This window comes from Mustela nivalis (assembly GCF_964662115.1).
Source record: "Mustela nivalis genome assembly, chromosome: 18".
Classification (NCBI taxonomy): Eukaryota; Metazoa; Chordata; class Mammalia; order Carnivora; family Mustelidae; genus Mustela; species Mustela nivalis.
Genome location: NC_139037.1, coordinates 57,304,782 through 57,325,754, shown reverse-complemented (window position 1 = coordinate 57,325,754; position 20,973 = coordinate 57,304,782). Strand labels below are relative to the sequence as shown.

Below are 20,973 nucleotides of genomic sequence, written 5' to 3'. Positions count from 1 at the left end.
GACCTGCTTGGCTCTGTCGGGGTTCATCGTGGTTTGGGGTTGAAGGATGTTGACCACCTCAGGCTTGGTCATTGCTTGTGGGATTTCTCGGACCTTCTCAGCAATAAAGCTGTGCACAGCATTCAAGGCCTCTGCTGTGCCCTGTACCAGGCATACTCGTTCTGTGGTTCCTGTTGAGCAAGGGAGAGAGAGGGCACCCTCATCACACAGGAATGAGAAGATTCCTGGGAGACAGGCCCCATTTAATGGAAAGAGAAACCTAGATCTAGAAAGTGGACCTAACCGGGCCCAGGGCACATGGTAAGCCTGGGGAAGTTGGCATGGACTCCCAGGCCATGATGGGTAGCTGGGAAAGTGAGTGGAATGCCTGTTTTATAATCTGCACTTTGTGTCCCTCCCCCAAAACAACCCCAGGGGATGGAAGAATGATGCTTAAGTGCTTTGCGATGCCCACAGCAGCCCTGGGCAGGGAAGACAGGGCTCAGCTGCCTCTTCCCAGTCCTTGCCGGCTCCTGGTTGCTCTGGCAACCATTCACTCACTACCTCCCCCCCACCCTAGAAGACTAGAGCTCAGGCCTGCAACGGTTGCCACAGTAACTGGAACCCCCTTATCGGTCTGGCTGGCCGGGTCCTCAGCCCACCCCCAGGGGGACGAGGGACGAAGCCCCGTTGCCGTAGCAACCCCTGAAAGCCTGCAGCGAAGGCCTCTGGGCTTTTGGAGAGGATGGGGAAGGGCTGGGGGATGGGGGAGGCAGAAGAGAGACCAGAGTGCCTGCCTGGACCCACCAGATGGAGGGCTGAAGGGTGGGGGAGGGCAAGGGTATGGACAGGGAGAGCAGAGGCAACTTAGGGAAGGGTAGGGGCTCAGGGATGGAGAAAGGAGAGTGGGATGGATGCCTTTGCTGGAGAGTGTCTAGATTTTGGCTGTGGTTCTAACCTAGGCACCCTCACTCTGCGTGCATATGTGTGTGTACTAGAGGTAGGGAGGCAGTGGGGAACAGAGAAACCAGCTCTGGGTGATGTTGGGATATGTGTGTGGGATAGAGCCTGGGTGACAAGCTGACCAGTGCAAATATATCTGTGTGGCTGTTTGGGTGAGTGGTGTGTGTGTGTGTGTGTGTGTGTGTATGAGCAGGTGTCCATGCATGTGTATACCTGGGCTGGAATGGCTCAGTTGTCTTTAGCTGTGTACGTGTATAAGAGAAAGAGTGGGAGAGACTGAGTTGTAAACCGACAGCACGACACAGTGAATCCAGTAACCATGTATGCACTCTTGTTCATGGGAAAGACTTTGAGTATCACTGCGATGTTCAAGGTTATGTATGTACCATTTGTGAGACCGAGCTGCTTGTTCAGGAGAGTTTGAGAGAAAGAAACAAAGGATCTCAGGAAGCCGTGCTGATGCTGTATGATGAATGACTATCACTTTGAGACTGATGTCAGCGTGAGCGTTGGCAGCAAAAAAACCATGAGACACCTTTCAGTGTTTGAAAGATTATCTGGGTGCCTGGTGTGTGGCATGCGTGTCTATGTGCGTGAGCCTGTGTGTAGGAGACAGACAGACAAGGTTCTATCACTGGTGTGTGTCAATGTGAGCGAGAGAGAGAGAGAGAGAGAGAGAGACGGAAAAGTAGACTCAAGCATTAGTATGACAGGAGGACTGGTGTGTGTGTGTCTGTGTGTGTGTGTGTGTCTGTATGCATTACCGCCAGACAAAGACAGCTCTACTGTGACCGGCTGGTGTGAAAGTGTGTGCGCCTGGTCGAGCTGTGCATTTTTGCTGTGTAGAGTGGGTGTCTGTCTCTCTCTCTCTCTGGTGGGACTGCCTGTAGGGACCAGTTAGCTCCCTGGATCTATAAAAGGTCTTGAGCCCGTGCCAGGCTCCATGTGCCTGAGTGTCTGGGACATTTGGGGGTGAGGGTCCAGTCTCCCATGGGCATTCTAGCGCAGCACATTGGTGCCCCCACCCTGAGCCCTCACTGGCATCTCTCAGCCTAGCATGCCAGTCTATCCATATGTCCGGGTGTCACTGTCTTGGGGGGCACTTGGATAGTTGATAACCTCCATCTCCTCTGGGCCACTGTTCCTCACTTATTCCCCCCAACCCCAGAACAATGGACTGGTCTGAGCCAAGGGTGAGTCAGCGTGCAGGCTGCCTCCGTCTGGGTGTAAATAGGAAAGGGTGTGGGTCAGGGTGGGAACTGGAGGGGGGGGGTCCTAGGGAGAGCCTGGCTTAAATGGGTCTGCTCTCCATTATGGCGAGGCTCCCTTCCAGCTCAGGGAGTCTGGGATTTCCCACACTTTGTAGTTCTCAACTGGGGTCCATGAGGGCTTTGGAGGGCTCGGCTAGCCTCTGAAAGAGTGTCCAATAATGACAGCTGGTGCTTACAAAATACCAAGCGTTAGGCACTATTCTAAGCACTTCGTATATATTTGTGCACTTCATGTAGGAGGTAGGCGCTATTATTATTCTCAATTTACTGCTAAGGACACTGAGGCACAGAGAAGGTTTGGGATCTGTTCAAGTTCACTCAGCCAGTAGTGGAAGTTCAGGGTCTGGAACCCAGATATCTGGCTTCAGAGTCTGAGCTTTTAACCACTGAGCCACCCTTGTGTTCGATGTGGGGTATGCAGACTGTGTGTGTGCTGGTGCGTGTGTTGGGAAGAAAGCATAAGATGACTCCGTTTTTGCTATCATATTTTTGATAGTAAAAAAGAGTAATGTATGGATTTATGAAGTAATCTCTCAAGATTTTGTACTTTAAGGCAATATTATAAATCAGTAATTTTTTAAAAAGTCTGTTGTGTGTCTGTGCTTTTCTTCTGGGGACAGAGCTTTAGGCAAATGCTCCAAATCAGAAGCAGTTTGGAATCACTATGGTACTGAGTGCGTGTATGTAAGTCTGTGTGTGGCTTTGGGCAAATGCCTGCTTCTTTCTGGGCCTCAGTTTCTCTATGAATGATCTGGAAGGATAGTCTGAGGCTTGGCGTTTCCTGTACCAAGGAGGGGACAACCTTTGTACTCTGCCCCTCTCTTGGGGATAACGGTCAGGTAGGTTTTTGTTTCATGTAGTAGACACAAGTGAGTGTGTGTGTGTGTGTGTGTGTGCATGCATGTGTATGTGTGTGTCCATCTGTCTGTGTGTTTCACCATTGTCATTTCTCATCTGCTCTGTCTGCTTTAGTCACAGTGAACAAACTCCCCCTCCAGCCTTTGAACATGCTAGTTCATCTTTCTGGAGTGCTCTTCCTTGCTTTTATCTAGCTCACTTTTACTTATTGTTCTGGGCCCCTCCTCCAGGAAGCCCTCCCTGACCTTTCCAGGCTGGGTCAGGTGCCCTGTCTGGGCTGCCACCATTCTCTGAGCATCCCTGTCCTAGCCCTGACCACGCTGGGTCATTGCTGGTGTTCAGTCTGTCTTCCCTACTGGGCCGTGAAATCTGTGAGGGAAAGGGGGGATATCCTCATCTCTGTCCATAGAATAGGTAATCAGAGAATGTAGGTTGAATAAATGAATGAAAGGGTGTTAGCCAGGAGCAAAGTGAAAAACGCTCTTCCTTTCAACCGGTAGCACCCTCATTTCTTGTGTTCCTGTGGGTCGTAGGAAGTCGTAGGGGCTGGACTAGGATGTGTGGGGCCATGTCCTGAATCTATGAGGTGGCACAAGCTTTATGATCTGAAAATTCCATGTCAGCAGTGGGGAAGGGGCGCTGGACACATTCCTGGGGCTGGGGAGAAATGCTGGCTCATGTTGCTTGTTTGAATAGTATTTGGCCCAAGAAAGCCAATGACTGTCCCATCCTCTGGGGTTCTCAGATGCCTGGCCTGTGGGGTATGTCACTGAATTGGGAGGAGACGATGTGTTTCATGTCACAGAATGTGATCCAAGCATAAGGGACCAAGAGTCCTCGGACATATGCCCCAAGCAGAGGTCTTATCCATATCTTGTGGCCCAGGGGATGTGTGGGGGAAACTGGGCCAGGGTAGAAGAGGAAAGCAGGGTTGGGGGTGTGTGCCTGGTTCCCTGGACAGTTCCCTAAACCTCTTGCCAAAGCTGCTTAGTGAGATGGGCGGCAGGGTGGATGGAGGCAGGAGGGAGGGAGAGAGAGAGAGAGAGAGAGAGAGAGACAGAGAGAGAGAATATGAATGTGTCCTGACCCTGGGCTCCAGCTTTGGTGTTTGACCTAAAAAATCCAAGGGGATTAAGGATGAACTAGAATCAGCTCTGGTCCAAAGATGCAATTCTGGGGGCCCTTCCTGGGGGACATCTCTAGATGTCAAAGCTCAGGCACTGGTCTTGGGAGGGGGAGCTAGAGGGGGTGACAGATAAAGCAGGGGACAGTAGAGGGTGGGAGGGGACTTGGAAATGTTATGGCCACCAGAGAGAGAGAGCTGGAGGAGAGGCAGAAAAGAGGCTGGTTTGGAGGAAGGAGAGAAAAAGTATGTGGGGGTTGAGACTGGGAAAGAAACATGAAGGGAGAGGTGGGTGACTAGAGTCAGGAAGAAATGAGGGGCAATCCAGCAGATCATTTAGGGGGTGTTACTGGATATTGGCTGAGTGAATGACTGGCCAGAGAGGGTTAAGGAGCAAGAGAAAGAAAAATATGAGACAATGAGAGGTAGAGGGCAAGAAAAAGATGGGGCGAGGGGTGGGAAGACGAGAAGGGGGAGAGAGAGGAGGAAGAGAGGAGGGAAAACAGAGATGGACAAGACGGACGGATGGGGATGAGGGGTGGGGGACAGCCAAACAGAATCAGAGAGATAGAAACAAAAAGAAGAGCAGGAGGAGCCAGAGAGAGGTAGATGGGAATGGAGACTTGGGGAGCAAGAGATGGGAAAGTCGGAAACAGAATGAGAGAGACATAGGGAAGAATGACGCAGATAGAGAAAACCAGTGGGACTCAAACTGGGCAAGATGGGGTAACAGAGAAATCCAAAGGGAAAGAGTGAGGGAAAAGAAGTGTGTGTGTGGGGGAGTGTGCAACACGGCTGGCTGGCCCCCCAACCCCAAGGGACACCCTGACACCTGCCTCCCTGCCCACCCCCCTCCAGCAACTCCAACTGACCCAAAGAGGCAGGTGTGTGGGAAGGGGCACATCTGCCAGCACATCATGCAAATGAACTCATGAATATGCAGCAGGCCCATTGTCTTGCCCTGCCCCCACCCCCATCTGCTCAGGCCTGGCCCCTGGGGCTGAGGGCAGCTCTGTCCCCTTAGGAGGAGGGGAGAGCCCCATCACTATGACTGCCCCAAGGGCAGCTCTTCCCCCTTATCCAGGGCCCAGGTGGGAGGGACAGGAGGCCAAAGGCAGAGTCCTGGGCCAGGGCTCACCCGGATAGAAGTCTTTGGACTTAGAGAGCTTGATGGTGGCTCCTGTCTCCTTCTGCAGCTGCACGATGGTCTGCCCGCCCTTGCCAATGATGGAGCCTGCCGCGTAGCTGGGGATCAGCACCTTCAGGAAATATTCGCCTTCCTCTGCAGGGGCACATGGGGAGGGGAGGTAAGGGAGGCCGGGGAAGGGGTCTTCCCCCTCAGCATGGTGTGGTCATAGGAAACCCCTGGCATCAAAGGAACATACAGGAGCAATGGCCATGAGAATAGCAGCAGGGAGAATAAACACATAATGATCTTCATTCATTCCCTCACTCATTCATTCATTCATTCCACGGATAGTTACTGAGCACCTGCTATCACACGCTTGGCAGTATTCTAGTGAAACAGCCGTGAGGAAAACAGACAAACTCCCTGATTTTGCAGGCAAATGAGGCAAATAAGGCCGAGAGAGTTTCAGTGATTCAGCCAAGAGCTCACACAGCTACATTCTTCTAGAAGGAGGGGGAGACAGACAGTATGCTTTATGTCAGATGGTGGTCAGCACCAAGAACACAAAAGGGGGCAGGAGAAGGGAAGGGGGATTGCAGGGGCTGTAGTGTCAGATCCGGTGGGCAGGAGAGCCCTCCCCAAGAATATGGCATTCTTTGTTTAACAAACACTTCTACAGAACCTAGTAAACACTAGACTCTGTTCCAAGTACTACACAAATATTAGTTCTTTTAATTTTCACACTGATGCTATGAAAGCAGTACTTTGTAACCTGGCTTTAGAGTCCAGGCTCTGAACCCTTATGACTGATTGTTTTTCAGGCTGTGGAGGTGGGAATGGAAACATGTGCCTCCATGGGAGAGCAAGTGCAAAGGCCCTGGGGTGAGACTGCGCCTGAGTTGTGTGAGGGAAGGTGAGGTAGCCAGTGGAGCTGGGGCTGAGGCAGAGAGGTAAAGAGTGGAAGGGGGTGAGGGGCTGAGAGGGTTGGTGGTAGTGGTGGGGCCACAGTAGGCTCTTCAATTTTTTACTCCACGTGAGATGGGGTCCATGGGAACCAGAGATGGCTCTGAGCAGAGGAGGGGCAGGATCTGACTTAGGTTTCCAGAAGATCCCTCAGCGCTCAATATGGACCCTGTACTGGGCTGAGTGCTTTGCAAGCTTGACCTCAACCATTCCCTACAACTCCCAATGAAGGAGTTATAATGAGTTCCATTTTTATGAGGGGGGAAACTGAGGTATGCAGGTGGTGAAGGCACCAACCCAAGGTCGGCTGCCCAAGGGCACCAAGAAAGTCACTGGTTTGAGATTCCAGTGCAATCCTGTTTCGTTCTTGGTTCTCACTTGCTTAGCACTTTCCAAAGACCAATGCACTCAAGGACAGTCTCCAAGACCCAGGGGTGGGGAGGTGGTGCCAGTGGTCCCTTGTGGGGCTGCGGTAATTCTTCATTAGGGACCAGTTTTCTTGGTCATGTGTAAAGTGCTTCGTTAATGCACTCAAGGTACATGCCTAACCTCTTCTACCTTCTAACCCAACTGCTGTCCCTAAGTTCTCATAGGGTAGAAATTCTGGAGCCTTCTCAGTATTAGATCCTCTGTGACTTGGCCCTGTACTTCTTTCCAGGTTCACGTCCTCATCTTCCTCTATGTGCATCGGACCTACTTCCTCTTAATTCCTTAAATATTCCCTCCTCCCACCCACCTCAGGGCCTTTGCATGTTCCTTTTGCTTGGAACTTCCTTCCCACAGCAAATTCCTCTTGTCCTTCAGGTCCCCACTCAAATGTTGTTTCTTCTTGGAAGCTTTCCTGGAACCCTGAGGAGGAGATGGATCCTCTCCTGTTCGTTTTGTGCCTTCAGAACAAGGTACCACAGAAGTCCACTGGAGCTCACCCCTGTGTCCCAGGAACTCATGCCATGGCCCAGCACACAGTAGGCATGCAATAAACACTGGGGAAAGGAAGGGAGGAGCCAGGCCATTCTGCTTCCAAAGCTTAAGGTCTTAAAACATCCCCTAGTGGTTTTTAAATTTTTTTTCTTTTAAGCAAAGGAAACCTATTTTCAATGTCTCACATGAAACTCCAACACACAGAGCAGATAAAAGAGAAACTGTTCTGGTAAAAGTGGAGGCAGGGCGGGGGGGGGGGGGGGCGGAAGCCTGCCCATCTCTGCCTGATCCCTTTAGATTGAAGGTTCTGGGATCCCTGATGTGTTAAGATGGGGGTGTGGGGGCAAGAGACTGGATGTGGTTTCATAGGTATGGGGAGGGGGTCCAGAATGAAGGGGTTGCCCTAAGCCCATGGCAATCCACTTAAACTTGCCTCATCAGACCATTAAACCTATTAAGTAATTAGCCCCCCAGAGTGCCTTCCCATCAATCATCCTGACCCCCCTTGAATTCACTTTCTTCCCTGGGCTCACAGAGGCAGCCTCTTGCCTGCCCCCACCCCTAAACCTGTCAAAGAGATGGGAGACCAATCCTCCATCCCTGAAAGGCTCAGAAAGATGGGGAGGGCATTCTCACAAAGGACTCTATCCGCTTTTTCCTTCTTTAACTTCAACCCCTATCTTCTCTCCAGCCAGGGCCTCTTCCCCAACTTCCTTCTTGAAGGTAGAAGGTATTCATCTACTCTGAAGAAAACTGGGATTACATCCCCACCCCATTTTCTGTGCCCTCTGCCTTCCCCTTCCCCAGGAATCTCTGTATGCAACAGCAGAAACAGCTTTAGACTGAGTGTGAATTTTGTCCCTGACGGGATGCAGGGCCTTGGGCAAACCACTTCACCTCGTGGGGCCTCAGTATTCTCATCGGCAAAATAGGGATATGAAAGCACTACCTCATGGGACTATGGAAATTAAGTGATAAACCGTAAAGTACTTAGGCTGGTCTCAGGCACGTGCAACACTTAAGAAACCTTAGCCATCGTCACCTCCACTATCATCATGACATTTACCAATGTCAGAAACACAAGCAAAGTTCTTCTAACAGCGTCTGGCCCAGGATAAGTGCTCTGCAAGTGGGGAGACGAGCCTCTGAGGCCTGAGGTTTTCATTGGGCAATGGGAGAAGGAGGGGAGACCCCACTTCCTTCATCACTTCCTCCCTAGAGGATGTCCCAGGCCTTTCTCTGCTTCTTGGAGGAGGAATGAGCTCTCACTGATGGAAGCGAGAACCTGTCCCTCATCTCTCTGATTTTCTTCCTTCTTACACTACTTCTTGCCTTTGCCCTTGATGTATCCTCTCAGTACTGTTTCCTCCCTTCCTCCAACAAATCCTTCCTGAGCACCCACTCTATGCCAGACCTTGTTTGAGGTGCTGGTGACACAGCAGGGAACATGACACAGACCATTTCCTCCAAGTTCACTCACTTTTTAAAATTTAAATGCGTCTCTTTAAAGAGGACACCTAAAAACCACTGCTAATATTCAGAGTCTGAAGGCTGGTTATGTTTTCCCCTCCAAAGCATAGAATATAAACATACAATGGTTTAAAAAAAAAAAAAGTTTGTCCATGGATCCTCTTAAGCCCCTTCCGGGTGCTTGAGGGTCCCTGTATCAGACTAGTACAAACCAGGAGCCTCGACCGGAAGCCAGCCTCCTATGGAGAATGACTAGGTGGGATCTCCCACTTGCAGAAGCTCAGAACACAGGACAGTAGTCCCCACTGTGGCCAACAGACCCCTCTGATCCTCTTCAGAATCCTTTGCATGTCTTTCCCATTTGGGAGTATGCTTGCCCCCTCCCCTTTAATGCACTCGGTGAGTCCCACGTCCCCCAGCAAAAAGCCAGGCCTCTCTTTCCAGCCTGCCTTGCACCAAGGGGAGACACACACCCTCAGCTGAAGGCGGAGCCCCCAGACCTCACATGCTCCCACCCGGTTTGAGAAACCAAGGCTCTGCCTGTGAAAAAGTTCTTCCTTCTACTGAAGTAGGATCTAAATGCCAGAACTCCACACCCACCTACTTCCACCACCACCCCGTTAGCTTTTCCGCTGGGGTTCAGGCAGCCCCCTTTACCCTTGACCATGACTGAAGAACTAGAGGTGCCCATTTTTCTCCTGCTGGTTTTCCTCCTGCTACAACTTCAAGCATTCCCACCTTGGGAAGGGGCAGTCCTCTCTTTACTAGTCTCCCCATCATCTGTTGTGCCCACCTTCTTCAGAAATGCTTCTGGAGTTTCCAAAAAGCAACCAATATCCCTCTCTCCTTAAATAATGGTGACCTAGGGGTGCCTGGGTGGCTCAGTGGGTTAAAGCCTCTGCCTTCGGGCTCAGGTCATGATCTCAGGGTCCTGGGATCGAGCCCCGCATCGGGCTCTCTGCTCCGCAGAGGGCCTGCTTCTCCCCTCTTTCTCTGCCTGCCTCTCTGCCTACCTGTGATCTCTGTCTGTCAAATAAATGAATAAAATCTTAAAAAAAAATGGTGACCTATCTGAGAGATTTGGGGTGCTGTGTGGTAAGAGTCACACTTTTTATCAGAGAATTGACCCTGATAGGTGGTTTTAAAGGGGGGATCACTAACGACAAAGGGAGAGCTGAAGGGGTGGGGGGTGTGTTGTTTTCAATGACAGGAGGTCTAGGGGAAACCAAAGTTGGGGTGCGAGCTTATGGGACCCGCTCTGGCTTGAGGGTTGGGGACAGAAGTATCGGTGTGTTCCACGGAGGTGTGAGGCGGAGGGGGTGTGATGTTGACACTGTTGTGGGAGCGTGTGGGGATGTGGCTGGTGGAAGACAAGACGACACGGTGGCGGGGAGCAGCACTGCTCAGGAGGGTGGGGACAGCAGGTATGTGAGGCAGTCTGTGAATGACGGTGCTGCCCATTCCCGTGAGAAATGCAATACAACCGAAGCAGGGGGGAACGGCATGCCGAAGGTGTGATGCCATCTTCGAGCTGTGACACCGTCTCTGAGTGAAAGAAAGGTGGATGGGTATGATTTCCACAGGGTGAAGCACTGCGGGATAGCGCAACAGCGCAACAGGCTCCGATGACATTCTTGGTGGCACCGTTCGTAGTAACGACAGCTACTGTGTATTGATGATTTGTGGTGTGTATCATATATACAGTCCTATTTAAGCCACAGAAAAGCCCGGAGTGGTAGTAGCAGATCTTAACGACTCCCATTTTCCAGATAAGGAGACTGAGGCTTAGGGCAGTGAAATAAATTGTCCCACACCAAGCCCATGGCTGTGATGAGATGGACCCTGGAAGGTCTCACTCTTGGGGCTCTTAACTTTGGTGACATTGTGTTTATGGGAAACAGCGAGGATGCTGGGAGCAAGACCTGGGGGCCGGAAACTCATTCGGGGCAGGGGGTGGGGTGGGGAAGGAGGTGTGTGTGTGTGTGTGTGTGTGTGTGTGTGTGTGTGTGTGTGTGTGACTGGTGCACATGTGCGTGTGTCTATGGGCAAGGAACACCTTGAAGAGTTTCATCTGTACTCCGGGTGGGTTGCATCCCTTGGTGTTGTCCCGCTAGACTACAGCCCTTTGTCTCTCTGATGAGTGAGTTCCTAACCTGAGTTTCCATTCAACTCCCAGCCCCCTCCCCAGTCCTCTTGTCCTTAAGTGCCTTGTCTCCCCACCAATGGTGTCTGGCAGTACCGGAGCCCAGACGTTAGTGGGAACAGCCCCCATCTCCTCTCTCAACCCCCAAGAACAGGAAGGAGTGGCAGGCAGGCTGGCTCTGCGGGCCCGAGCTTGATCGACCCCGTCTGCCATGCCTTGTCATTACATCCCCAGAAGTCTCCCTCAACCCTCTGGGCCTCGGCTTCCTCATCCAGAAATGGGGTTCACTATAGTGTCTACCCATATCATGAAGCCAGTCTCCCAAGTTCAAACCCCAGCTCTGCCTCTGATTAGCTGACTGACCATAGGCAAGTTACTTAGCCTTTCTGTGCCTCAGTGTGACATCTGTTAAGAAGGGGAACATACAAGAATTGTAAGGAGTACATGATTGGTCTGTGCCGAGCACAGAGTCTTTTCCATAAGACTTCCTGGTGCTCTGCAGACCATAGATATTAGCCATTATTATAATTTACTGTGGTTAATTATTACATCACAGAGTGTGGGGAGAATTACATGACTTACTGCCTATAAAGCAGAGAGCCGCAAAACGGGTAGTGATTATTACTATTATCCTTGTGATTATTGTGATTTTCCCACTTGACAGATGGTGACTCTTGAGGCTCAGGAAAGGGGTGAGGTTAACAGAGCACCCCCACTCATGGCAGTATTATCGCAAGGAGCCCTCAATTTTGAGTTGAAAATCCCGGATCCTTGCCCAACGCTGTCTCCTGAGTGTCTCTATAAATGGAGGACTGTCCCTTTGCATCTCCGGACCTCAGTTTCCCCACAGGTCACCAGGAGGGGAGGTGGAAAAGACCGGAGGGGAGGGTCCCTAAGGGCTCATCCTAGTTTTCCCCGCTGCTGAGGGAGGCAGGATGCCCAGGGTTAAAGCACATGAGCTCTGGAGCCAGACGGCCCAGGGTTGGATAGATCCCAGCTCCACCAATTTATGAGCTGGGTGACTTTGGGCAAAAGTGGCTTCATTTTGCTGAGCCTGTTTTCCTCATGCGAAAAAGCAGCTCAAATCCTCTCCCCCAGAGTGTTGTATTAGGAAATTAACCCATATCTCAGAGCCTGACTTCTAGTAGGTGCCAGGTACTTGGGCCTGACTGTGACTATTGTTAGGTTGAGCTGTCCCAAGCAATCAGATTTGGAGCACCTCAGCCCCTTTAAAAGAAGGATGAGATGCCCCACCACCACCAACACATACACACACACACACACACACACACACACACACACACACACACAAGCAGGGGCAGGGCTGGGCTGCCAGGTCAGGCGCCCAGGGACCGCCTGGGTCCCTGCCTGGGTCCGCCTGGGTCCCTGATTCTCTCCAGCACTGGGAATGGCAGTGGGGCAGGAAGAAGGGAAGGAAGTTGGCTGGGACATATTCATGTGTGTGCTGGGGGTGGGGGGAGCAGGAAGAAGGACAGGAAGCTCCCTCCCACCCCTCCCCCAACTTCCCTTTCCTTCAATTTCTGCTGGACACCCTCTCACAGGCAGCCAGGGGGTCCCCGATTCCTGTCCCACCTGGGCAGGAGTTGAGGGGGAGGGTGGTGCTGGAATGGAGGAAAGAGACTTGGCTTGTGTTCCATGGAGGGGAGGGAGGTGGGAGGTCCCCACCCCACCCACTACAGGGCCTGGCGGAATGGGGAGCATGCACTCTGACCCAGGTCATTCCTCTCCCATCCGGAGGAAAAGGCCAGGGGAAGCAGATTTTGGCCAAGGTGACCGCAGGGAGGGGCTTGTCTGCTCTGGGGTCTCCCTCCATCCAGGGAGTTAAGAGGCTGAGCTCTGAGACTCTGAAAATCCCTACCTCCTTCCTGAATCCCTGGCCAGAGAGACACCGGCTAGAGCGCCCCGCTTGTCTTTTATTCTCTGGTACACGTACTTCCCCAGGTCACACACACAGTGGGGGCCCTCCTGTCTTACACACGTATACCTTCTGTGTTGTCAAACACTCAGACATCACACACGTACACACACAATCCCTTGTCTCTCTCACACATAGAAACATTCCCGCATCTCTAGATCTCTAGTTACATACTCAACCATTTCACACACACCCCCTCCCCTTGTTATAGACACACACACACACACACACACACACACACACTCTTCCCTTTTCATACCCTTTAGGTGTCATATACACACATTCCCTGTCACACAGGCACTATCTTTCCCTCCGTTGTTACACACCCTCGTGCAGCTCACCCACAGAGCCCTAACCTCTCCCGTCATACACCCACCTTCCCTTGTCGCACACGCCCCCTCTGATGTCACTGTTGCACACCTCCATGTGTCACACCCAGGCACAGCCTCTTTGGAGTCACACCCACACCCTTTTCTTGTCACATACCCTCACCAGCTTCTCCTGGTCCCACCCCACCCCAGACACGCCGGTGTCACACACACTGAACTGCCTTCCTTGATCCACACAGCCTCTCATGGCTCACACCCGGAGCTGGCCCATTCAGCTTCCCCCACACACCCCCTTGCATGTCACACACACCCTCTCACTTAATGTGTCACACTGCCACAACCCCCCCTCTAGGGTGACATGCACACACTTTCCCTTGCCACACGTACCCCTTTGAGGGTCTCAAACACAGAGCCCAGCCCCTCATCTCACCCTGTCTCTTAACACACACGCACACACATCTTCTTTCCTGTCATATCCATGATCCTTAATGTCACACATCCAGGCCTTACAGGGCCCACACGCGCACATACACACAAATACACACACACCTGTCCCAGCTACATATTCTCCCACCTAGCTTTACACACCCACCCATTCCACCATCTCACCCAACACACCCACCCAGCTTGTCCCCACGCACAATCTCGCCCATGGCCCACGCACACCTCCCTCTGGGACAACCCTTGCTCAGGACATCCCCAGGGAGGGAGGCTGGGAAGCTCCAGGTCCACAGGCCTCCTCTACTCCTTCCCCTCCTCCTCGCCAGGACACGCCAGCCCGGGAACACCCCTGCCCCGAAAGGGTCACATCACACACCCCTCAAGGACACAGAGACGCCCGCCCAGAAGGACCCACGCCCCCCATCCTTTGCGCCCCCCAAGGACACTTAACCACCCCCTCCCCCCCCATCCCCTCTCATCGCAGACAAAGCTCCCAGCCCCGGGCAGCGGCGAGAGGGGGAGGGGGTCCGGCCCCCTCCCCAACGCCCCTCTCAGCTCCCGGGTCTAGGGAGGGGCGCCCTTCCCCGCCCCAGAGCCCTTGCACCTGCCACGGCGGGGGGAGGAGGATGGAGAAAGGCGAGGCCCCCTGCCCGCTCCCCCACACCGAGTCGCAACCCTTTCTCACCTCCCGTGTTGCTGCGCTTAGTGCAGACCACCTCGGGGGGCGTTTCGAGGGGCCTCTTGCGGGAATCCGGGGCCTCGGGCTCCATGGGGGGGGCCTGGGGCGGCGGCTGCTGCTGCTGCGGCGGCTGCGGCGGCGGCGGCGGCGGCTGCTGTGGCGGCGGCGACGGCTGCTGGGGAGGCTGGGGTTGCGGCGGCGGCGGCGGCGGGGGCGGCGGCGGCTGCGGGGCCGCGGAGGCCGTGAAGAGGCCGTGCACCGCGCCGGCGGCCATCATCCTCATGGTCGGGGGGGGGGGGCGGGGGACGGGGGTGGGGGGAGGGGGAGGGAAGGGGATGTGGGAGGGGGAGGGGGCGGCGGCGGAGGGATGGGGGAGGGGGAACCCTGGAGAGGGAAGAAGGGAGGGAGCTGGTTCTGGGGGGCTGTCAGAGCCTGGAGAGCCTGGAGAGCGGATGTGAGCAGGACGGGAGGGCAAGGGGGGTCCCCAATACGGCCCGGAGAGAACTGAAGGGTGGGGTCTCTCTCAAGATTACCGAGACCAGGGACTGGCCGCGCCACTGGGGGCGGTCCGGACCCCCTTGTTTGCTCCCCCGGGTGGAGGGCCGAGCCCCCCAGACCCTGCTCGGGGCGGGGGGCCGGAGGAGGGGGACCGGAGGTGGGAGGCGGAGGCAGCCGCTAATGGGGACCCGGGGGGCGGCGGGTGCGGGCGGCAGCGGCGACAGGGCTGGCGGTGGCTGCTGGCCCGAGCATCTTCTTCCCGGAGGCTCCCACAGCGGCCTGGCCCCTCCCACCCGATCAAAGCCACGCCCATGTCGGTCAGGGCCGCGCCCTTCTGCGCCCCCATTGGTCTTCCCTTGAAGCCCTGGCCACGCCCCCTGAATTGACCACGCCCTTTCCCGCAGCTGGGAGAGGGACCAGGCTCCCCCAGGCTACAGGAAGGACCCTGGGCTCATCTACACCTTCCGCAGCCCTCACCTGTAATGTACGTTTATTGAGCACTTACTGTGTGCTAACTCTGGTTCCAAGTAAGCGCTTCACAAACCTTACCACGTTTAATTCCAAGAGCAACCGACTCTGTCTGGTACTCTTACTATCCCCTTTTACAGAGAAGGAAACTGAGCCTCAGTGACGTCACTTGGTCCCAATAAGAAATCTCACTTCACATGTCTCCCACCTCTGACAGCTGGGAAGTTCCCTCTCGAATCTTTCATTCATCTCTTGAAGAATCAACACAGGATTTCTGCAAGGGTTCAGGGAATTGAATTTAATGAATACCTGTGTTAGCCGTGTAGAGCTGAGCTTAACATCCAGTGGTGCCCAGGTCAATCAACATCACTTACAAACCCCCTACTACGTGTCAGACACTGTCCCAAACACTGGGGTACAAGAGGGAACAAAACAGTCTTGGCCCTTGTAGATAGACAAAGTATTACTATTCATGTCATTAAGAAAACCTGATTCTCAGACAACAAAGTGGACGCTCAGGAAAATGGAGTGTGGCTCATCCAAGGGCACACAGGTAGACAGGCAGAGAGGAAACAGGGATTTGAACTCAGGACAAGCTTAATTTCAGAACCTGAAGTAGGGGGCCCTTCTTTGGAGTGGATCATTGCTAATATTCAGTGTTCTCCCTGAATTCCTTGTCTTCAAGGATTCTTCCTGTGTCAGCCAGACACAAGATTAGGCTCAGAGGGGGCTTAGGTGGGGGTAATTGTGGCAGCTGGGGGCCCTCCCTCTGCTCCATCCCACTCTGCCCCTCCCTTGTCATGCTCTTAGGTCCCCAGGATGGGGACGGTAGCAGATGGCCTGGGGAGGATGAAGTGGCCTCCCATCTGTCCCCTCCCCCCCATTGTCCCCAGAGCCAAGGGGGATTCGAGGGGGTTGTGGTCCACTGCAGTCTGGATCCTCCCCCTCCGTCTTCCTGGAGGGAACTGAGGAGCTAGTTGCTATGGAGACAAGGAAGAGGCAAGAGAGATGCAGGGAGGCACCCGGGTCAGGCTGAGCTCCACACCTCAGACCCTTTGATTCACATATACTCCCATCACAAAGGTACATATCCCTACATCTATAGAGTTTGGCATGAATTTCCACATCCCCAGCACACACACATTCACACCAGCCCTCCTGCAGACATACAGGTGTGTACTCAACAGTCTCACACTGGCATAGGCTGATATATGAAGAAGAGTCATGGGGATAGGTACACACACACACACACACACACACACACACACAGAGTCACCCATAATGCATAATGCACATTCAGTCATGTGGACCATATATATCACAGGCTCTCATGCAAAAATAGAGAGACACACATCTGATACCCGAGTATGTCCCAGGTGCACATGTAGCCAAAATAAGCCAAAATAACTCCACACTTGGCCACACATACCCTGAAAGTTACAAGTACATTATCAAAGCCATAAGACATAAACAGCCTATGTTACATAAGGCATACATGTTAGTGACATGCGATATGTAGACTGACAAATAGACCCAATCCTGCCTTCTACCAAACTGGATAATCACACACATTCAGATCCAGGGCTCTCGTAGTCGAATGCACAAAATACACGGGACCTCACAGGCCACTCAGCAACATGCTCAACACACACGGAAATCCCCAGTATTGGTCAGCCCCCACCCCCAAGTCATGCCTGCAGCCCCAGCTAACACACCCCCCCCAAGCCCTCCCATTTGGACACACACGACAGCACGGTTGGTCACGCACTCACACTCACACACAAACACAAACCTCCTCCTAGATATTTTTAAACCCAGGCTAGTTCAGCTGCTATGGCAACCGCCCCAAACCCATTGCCATGGCAACCTAACGTCAGCTTTCCAAGCACCAAATCCTGGGGGATTGCAGGGCCCCAATCAGAGGCCATCATCCATGCCACCCCAGTATCTCTACCCCCAGGTCTTCAGGGGAACAGTCACCTTAGGGTGGGTACGGAAAGGCTGGAGCCAAGGATAGAAGACCCCCTCTCAGACCGAGCTGAGGCAAAGGCACCACTCAATGTGTTTTTTTCTCCTGCTCCATCAGAGCTTTATTGGGGGGGGTCATGGGGCAAAGGTCAGCCTGCCCCCGGAAACACACAAACCTGGGTTTAAATCTTGGCTCTGACAACACGCTGTGTGACTTGGGCATGTCCTTACCCTCTCTGAGTTTCATGTTCCTTAATTTGGAAAATGCTCCTGGTGTTGCTGCCGATACTAATACCCCAAGGGCGATTGTGACTCAGTGGCTAAAAGCCCAGCCTGATCTGCATCCAAATTCTCAGCCTCCCATTTTCTAGCTGTAGGAACACAGGCAAGGGCCTCTGGGTCTCCACAACAATGTTGGGGGGCACAGAGAAATCTAATTACATAGGGCTGTGGGGATGATTCCCGGCAAAGGGTTGTGCCTGCTGAGCGAAGAACTTTGCATGTATTCCAACTTACTGAAGTCCTAAGCATGGCCTTATGGGTAAGTACTATTATTATTCCCATTTTGCAGGAAAGGAAACTGAGGCCCAGAGAGGTTGCCTGAGATCACACGGTGTTGAAACATGAGATTTGAACCCAGGCAGTCAAAGACATGGCCTTAGCCATTTCTCTCTCCTGCTACTTAAAGAAGTTGGGAGAAGGAGTGATAGAATGGTGGATTCCTGGAAATGCTTGTCTCAGTATTCCTGCCTGCAAAATGGGCGTTCAAATGGTACTGCCCGCTGAGGATCTATGAGGCACCTTGCACCTGGGGTGCTGAGGATGGGGCGGTAAACCTGAGCCATCCATGTAGATGGGGTGGGGGGGGGCATTGGGAGGGGCAGGGCAGGCCAGCAAGTGCGCAGTTTGAGGAGGGAAATTGGCTCTTCTTCCCAGCCCTGTGATCTCAGGCATGGGCTTTCCCCAGTCTGAGCCTCATCTCATCATCTATCAATGGAGAACTGTAACAGTGGTTAGGGTGTGGCAAGGAGTCCAAGAACCAAAGCAGGTGAAACCATTTGGCTTGGGTCCCCGCCAGCTAAGAGAGAAATCTGAACTGGTATCAACAGTCTCCTTTCTGTCTGTGCATGGGATTTAGGAGTCTGGACTATGGAGTACAGGATTTTGCAAACTGTTTTGACCACGATAAGAGATATTACATCACAACTGAATGCATGCAACACTGAAACAGAAGTTTCATGAAATTGTACTTCACCTATGTCTGCACTATGTCTACACTCTGTGCACAGACTCCGGTCTATTCTTTTCTGCTGAAGAATGTTGGTTGATTTCACAGTCCCCTAACTGGTTGTGACCAACAGTATGAAAAACCCAGGTGTGGTGGTTATGAGAGGCAATCCTGGAGTCATTGGAGGAGTTTACACAGGGGAGTGACATGGGCAGCAACAGGGCAATGTGGGGGGAAGGGGTGAGCTAGAACAGACTCCAGGGAGGAAGGGGCTCTTTGTCCGGACCCTAGCAGGGGCAGGAGAGATGGAAAGATGTGATCAGAAGCCAACACGTGAAGAGTTAACACAGTGTTTTGAACACAATGTATGGTGGTTACAAGCATCAGCCTTGAAGACAAATCCTTACTCATCAATTTGACAATAATATTTATCAAGCATGTGCTATGTGTTGGGCACTGTTTTAGGCACTGGAGATACAGCAGTGAACAAAAGAGACACAAATTCCTGACCTTATAAGCTCACATGCTAGGGAAATAGACAATCAACATGCAAAAGAAGTTAAAAAAAACAAACTATATATATATATATATATATATATATATATATATATATATATATAGTGTGTGTGTGTGTGTGTTAGATGATAAAGACTGCAGAGAAAATATATCTGGAAAGGGGGATGAGGGGCCGGAACACAAGAGGGTGAGAGTAGGGCTTTGGGTTTAAATATAGTGGACAGGGGAGGCCTCACTGAGGAGGTGGCATTTGAGCAGAGACCTGAAGGAGGAGGAGGTGAGGGAGTGGGCCATATGGGTCTCTGGGGGAAGAGGGCTCCAGGCAGAGAGAAGAGCAGGTGCAAAGGCCCTGAGGCAGGAGTGCACCTGGCATGTTGGCGGAAGAAAGAGGAGCCCAGGGAAGCTAGAGCAGAGTGGGGGAGGGGAGAGTGGGAGGAATGAGGCCAGTTAGGCAGGGAGCAGACTGTGTGGGGCCTTGAGGACCACTGTAAAGTCTTAGCTTCTACTCAGAATGAGATGACAACTGTGGGAGAGGTTTGAGTAGAGGAGGGATGTGAGTTGACATCGGCTTTATCAAAGATCCTTCTAGTTGTGTATGAAAAACATAGTATGTTGGGGGTTGGAGGGTAGAAGGAGCCCAGCGAGCAGGTGACTCTGACTATCCAGATGAGCAGGGCTGGTGGCTGGCTGGACCAAGGCGATAGGTAGCCGTGCAGGTGGGGAGACATCACTAGAGTCCTTGCGCTCCTACATGGCTTTGGACAAATCATTTCACCTCTTCAGAGCCTCAGTTTCCCCACTTACAAATAGGGGCGGATAATAAAGCACCCACCTCTCAGGTCTCTTGTCTGATCTCAGTGTTGACAAGAGTGCAGACAGCCCTTGGCACAGGATGTATGCTCAACAAATACTACCCGCCATTGTCACTGATGTTATGTCCCTCCTGCCCAGACCAGAGAAATTCTGTGCCCCTCTAAGGGGACTTTGGGGTGGAGGATTCAAAAGAAAAAGTTGATCCTTGAATAATGATTGTGTATTTATCTCATCCTGAGAATATTTGAGTCAGAGAATCTTGGACCAAAAATACTTGCCCTGAGGGGGCTTTCAGGGTGCTTTTATTCCTACCAGGCTCTTTGTAGGTTGGAGAAATGGAGGCCCAGAGAATAGTTTTATCCTGCCCAGGAGCCCACAGTGAGTTGGGGGCTGAGCCAGGGCTAGAATCCATCCTCGTGGCCTGTCTCCCAGGCCTGTGTTCCCAGGCCTGGCTGCCTCCTTGGTGATTATGGCATCTGACCCAGTCCCCTCCCCCCGCCCCCCCCCAGGCTCAACATCTTCCTATGACTTCCGACTGCCTCTGGGATAAATTCCAAACTCTCCCTGTCTCTCAGGCCAAAAACCTTGCATTTGCCCTTGACACCCCCTCTTTCCCTCACACCTACATCCAATCCATCAGCCTTTGCCGTCTTAGATTCTCAATCTGACCCCATCACGCCTGCCCCAATTGTCATCACAACCCGGGTACTGGCCCCCAACGGGTCCTGACTAGACTCTCTCACGGGAGCCTCTTTCTGGGCTCCCCGCTTTTACTCTTGCCCCCTTTCCACAGCAGCCAGAGCCAGCCTTTTAAAAGGCAAGTCAGAGGATACACTGCGCAGTATCCAAGAGAGAGAAAAATGGGCTTTCCGTAAGAACATCCAGGAGCAATATAGATTTCTTGCCTTAGGTCTGTGGGAGGGGTAAAAGAGGCTTTATATGTTATCTCTCTTGAGGGTGTGGCTTTAAAAATATTAGGGCGGGCTCGGTCCCTAGGGCACGTGACTCTTGATCTCTGGGTCGTGAGTTCAAACCCCATGTTGGCATTAAAAAAAAAAGTATGGTGAGCGCTGTGAATTGTGTAAGACTGATAAATCACAGACCTAAACTCCTGAAACAAATAACACATTATATGTTAATTAAAAAAATCATGAAGAATTACTTATTTAAAAAAAAATACAGGAAACAAAGCCACAGGGAATTTGAATCCCCTGAGGTTGAGTTGGGATTTGAACCCTTGGCAGCCTGGCTGCAGGGTTACCCTCACACAGCTTTAC

At 52.5% G+C, this 20,973-nt stretch overlaps 1 protein-coding gene across 1 annotated transcript in view; it reads right to left on the bottom strand.

The window, feature by feature from the left end:
* NOVA2 (NOVA alternative splicing regulator 2) overlaps positions 1–14,992 on the bottom strand; it is a 30,479-nt gene extending 15,487 nt beyond the window's left edge. Inside the window, exons 1-3 of the mRNA XM_082710622.1 lie at positions 14,212–14,992; positions 5,333–5,476; positions 4–170 (exon numbers count right to left, since the gene is read on the bottom strand). Of these exons, the coding sequence (XP_082566748.1) occupies positions 4–170; positions 5,333–5,476; positions 14,212–14,488 (588 nt within the window). The 5' untranslated portion in view covers positions 14,489–14,992. The remainder of the gene's footprint in view (positions 1–3; positions 171–5,332; positions 5,477–14,211) is intronic.
* Between the last annotated feature and the right edge of the window lie 5,981 nt (positions 14,993–20,973).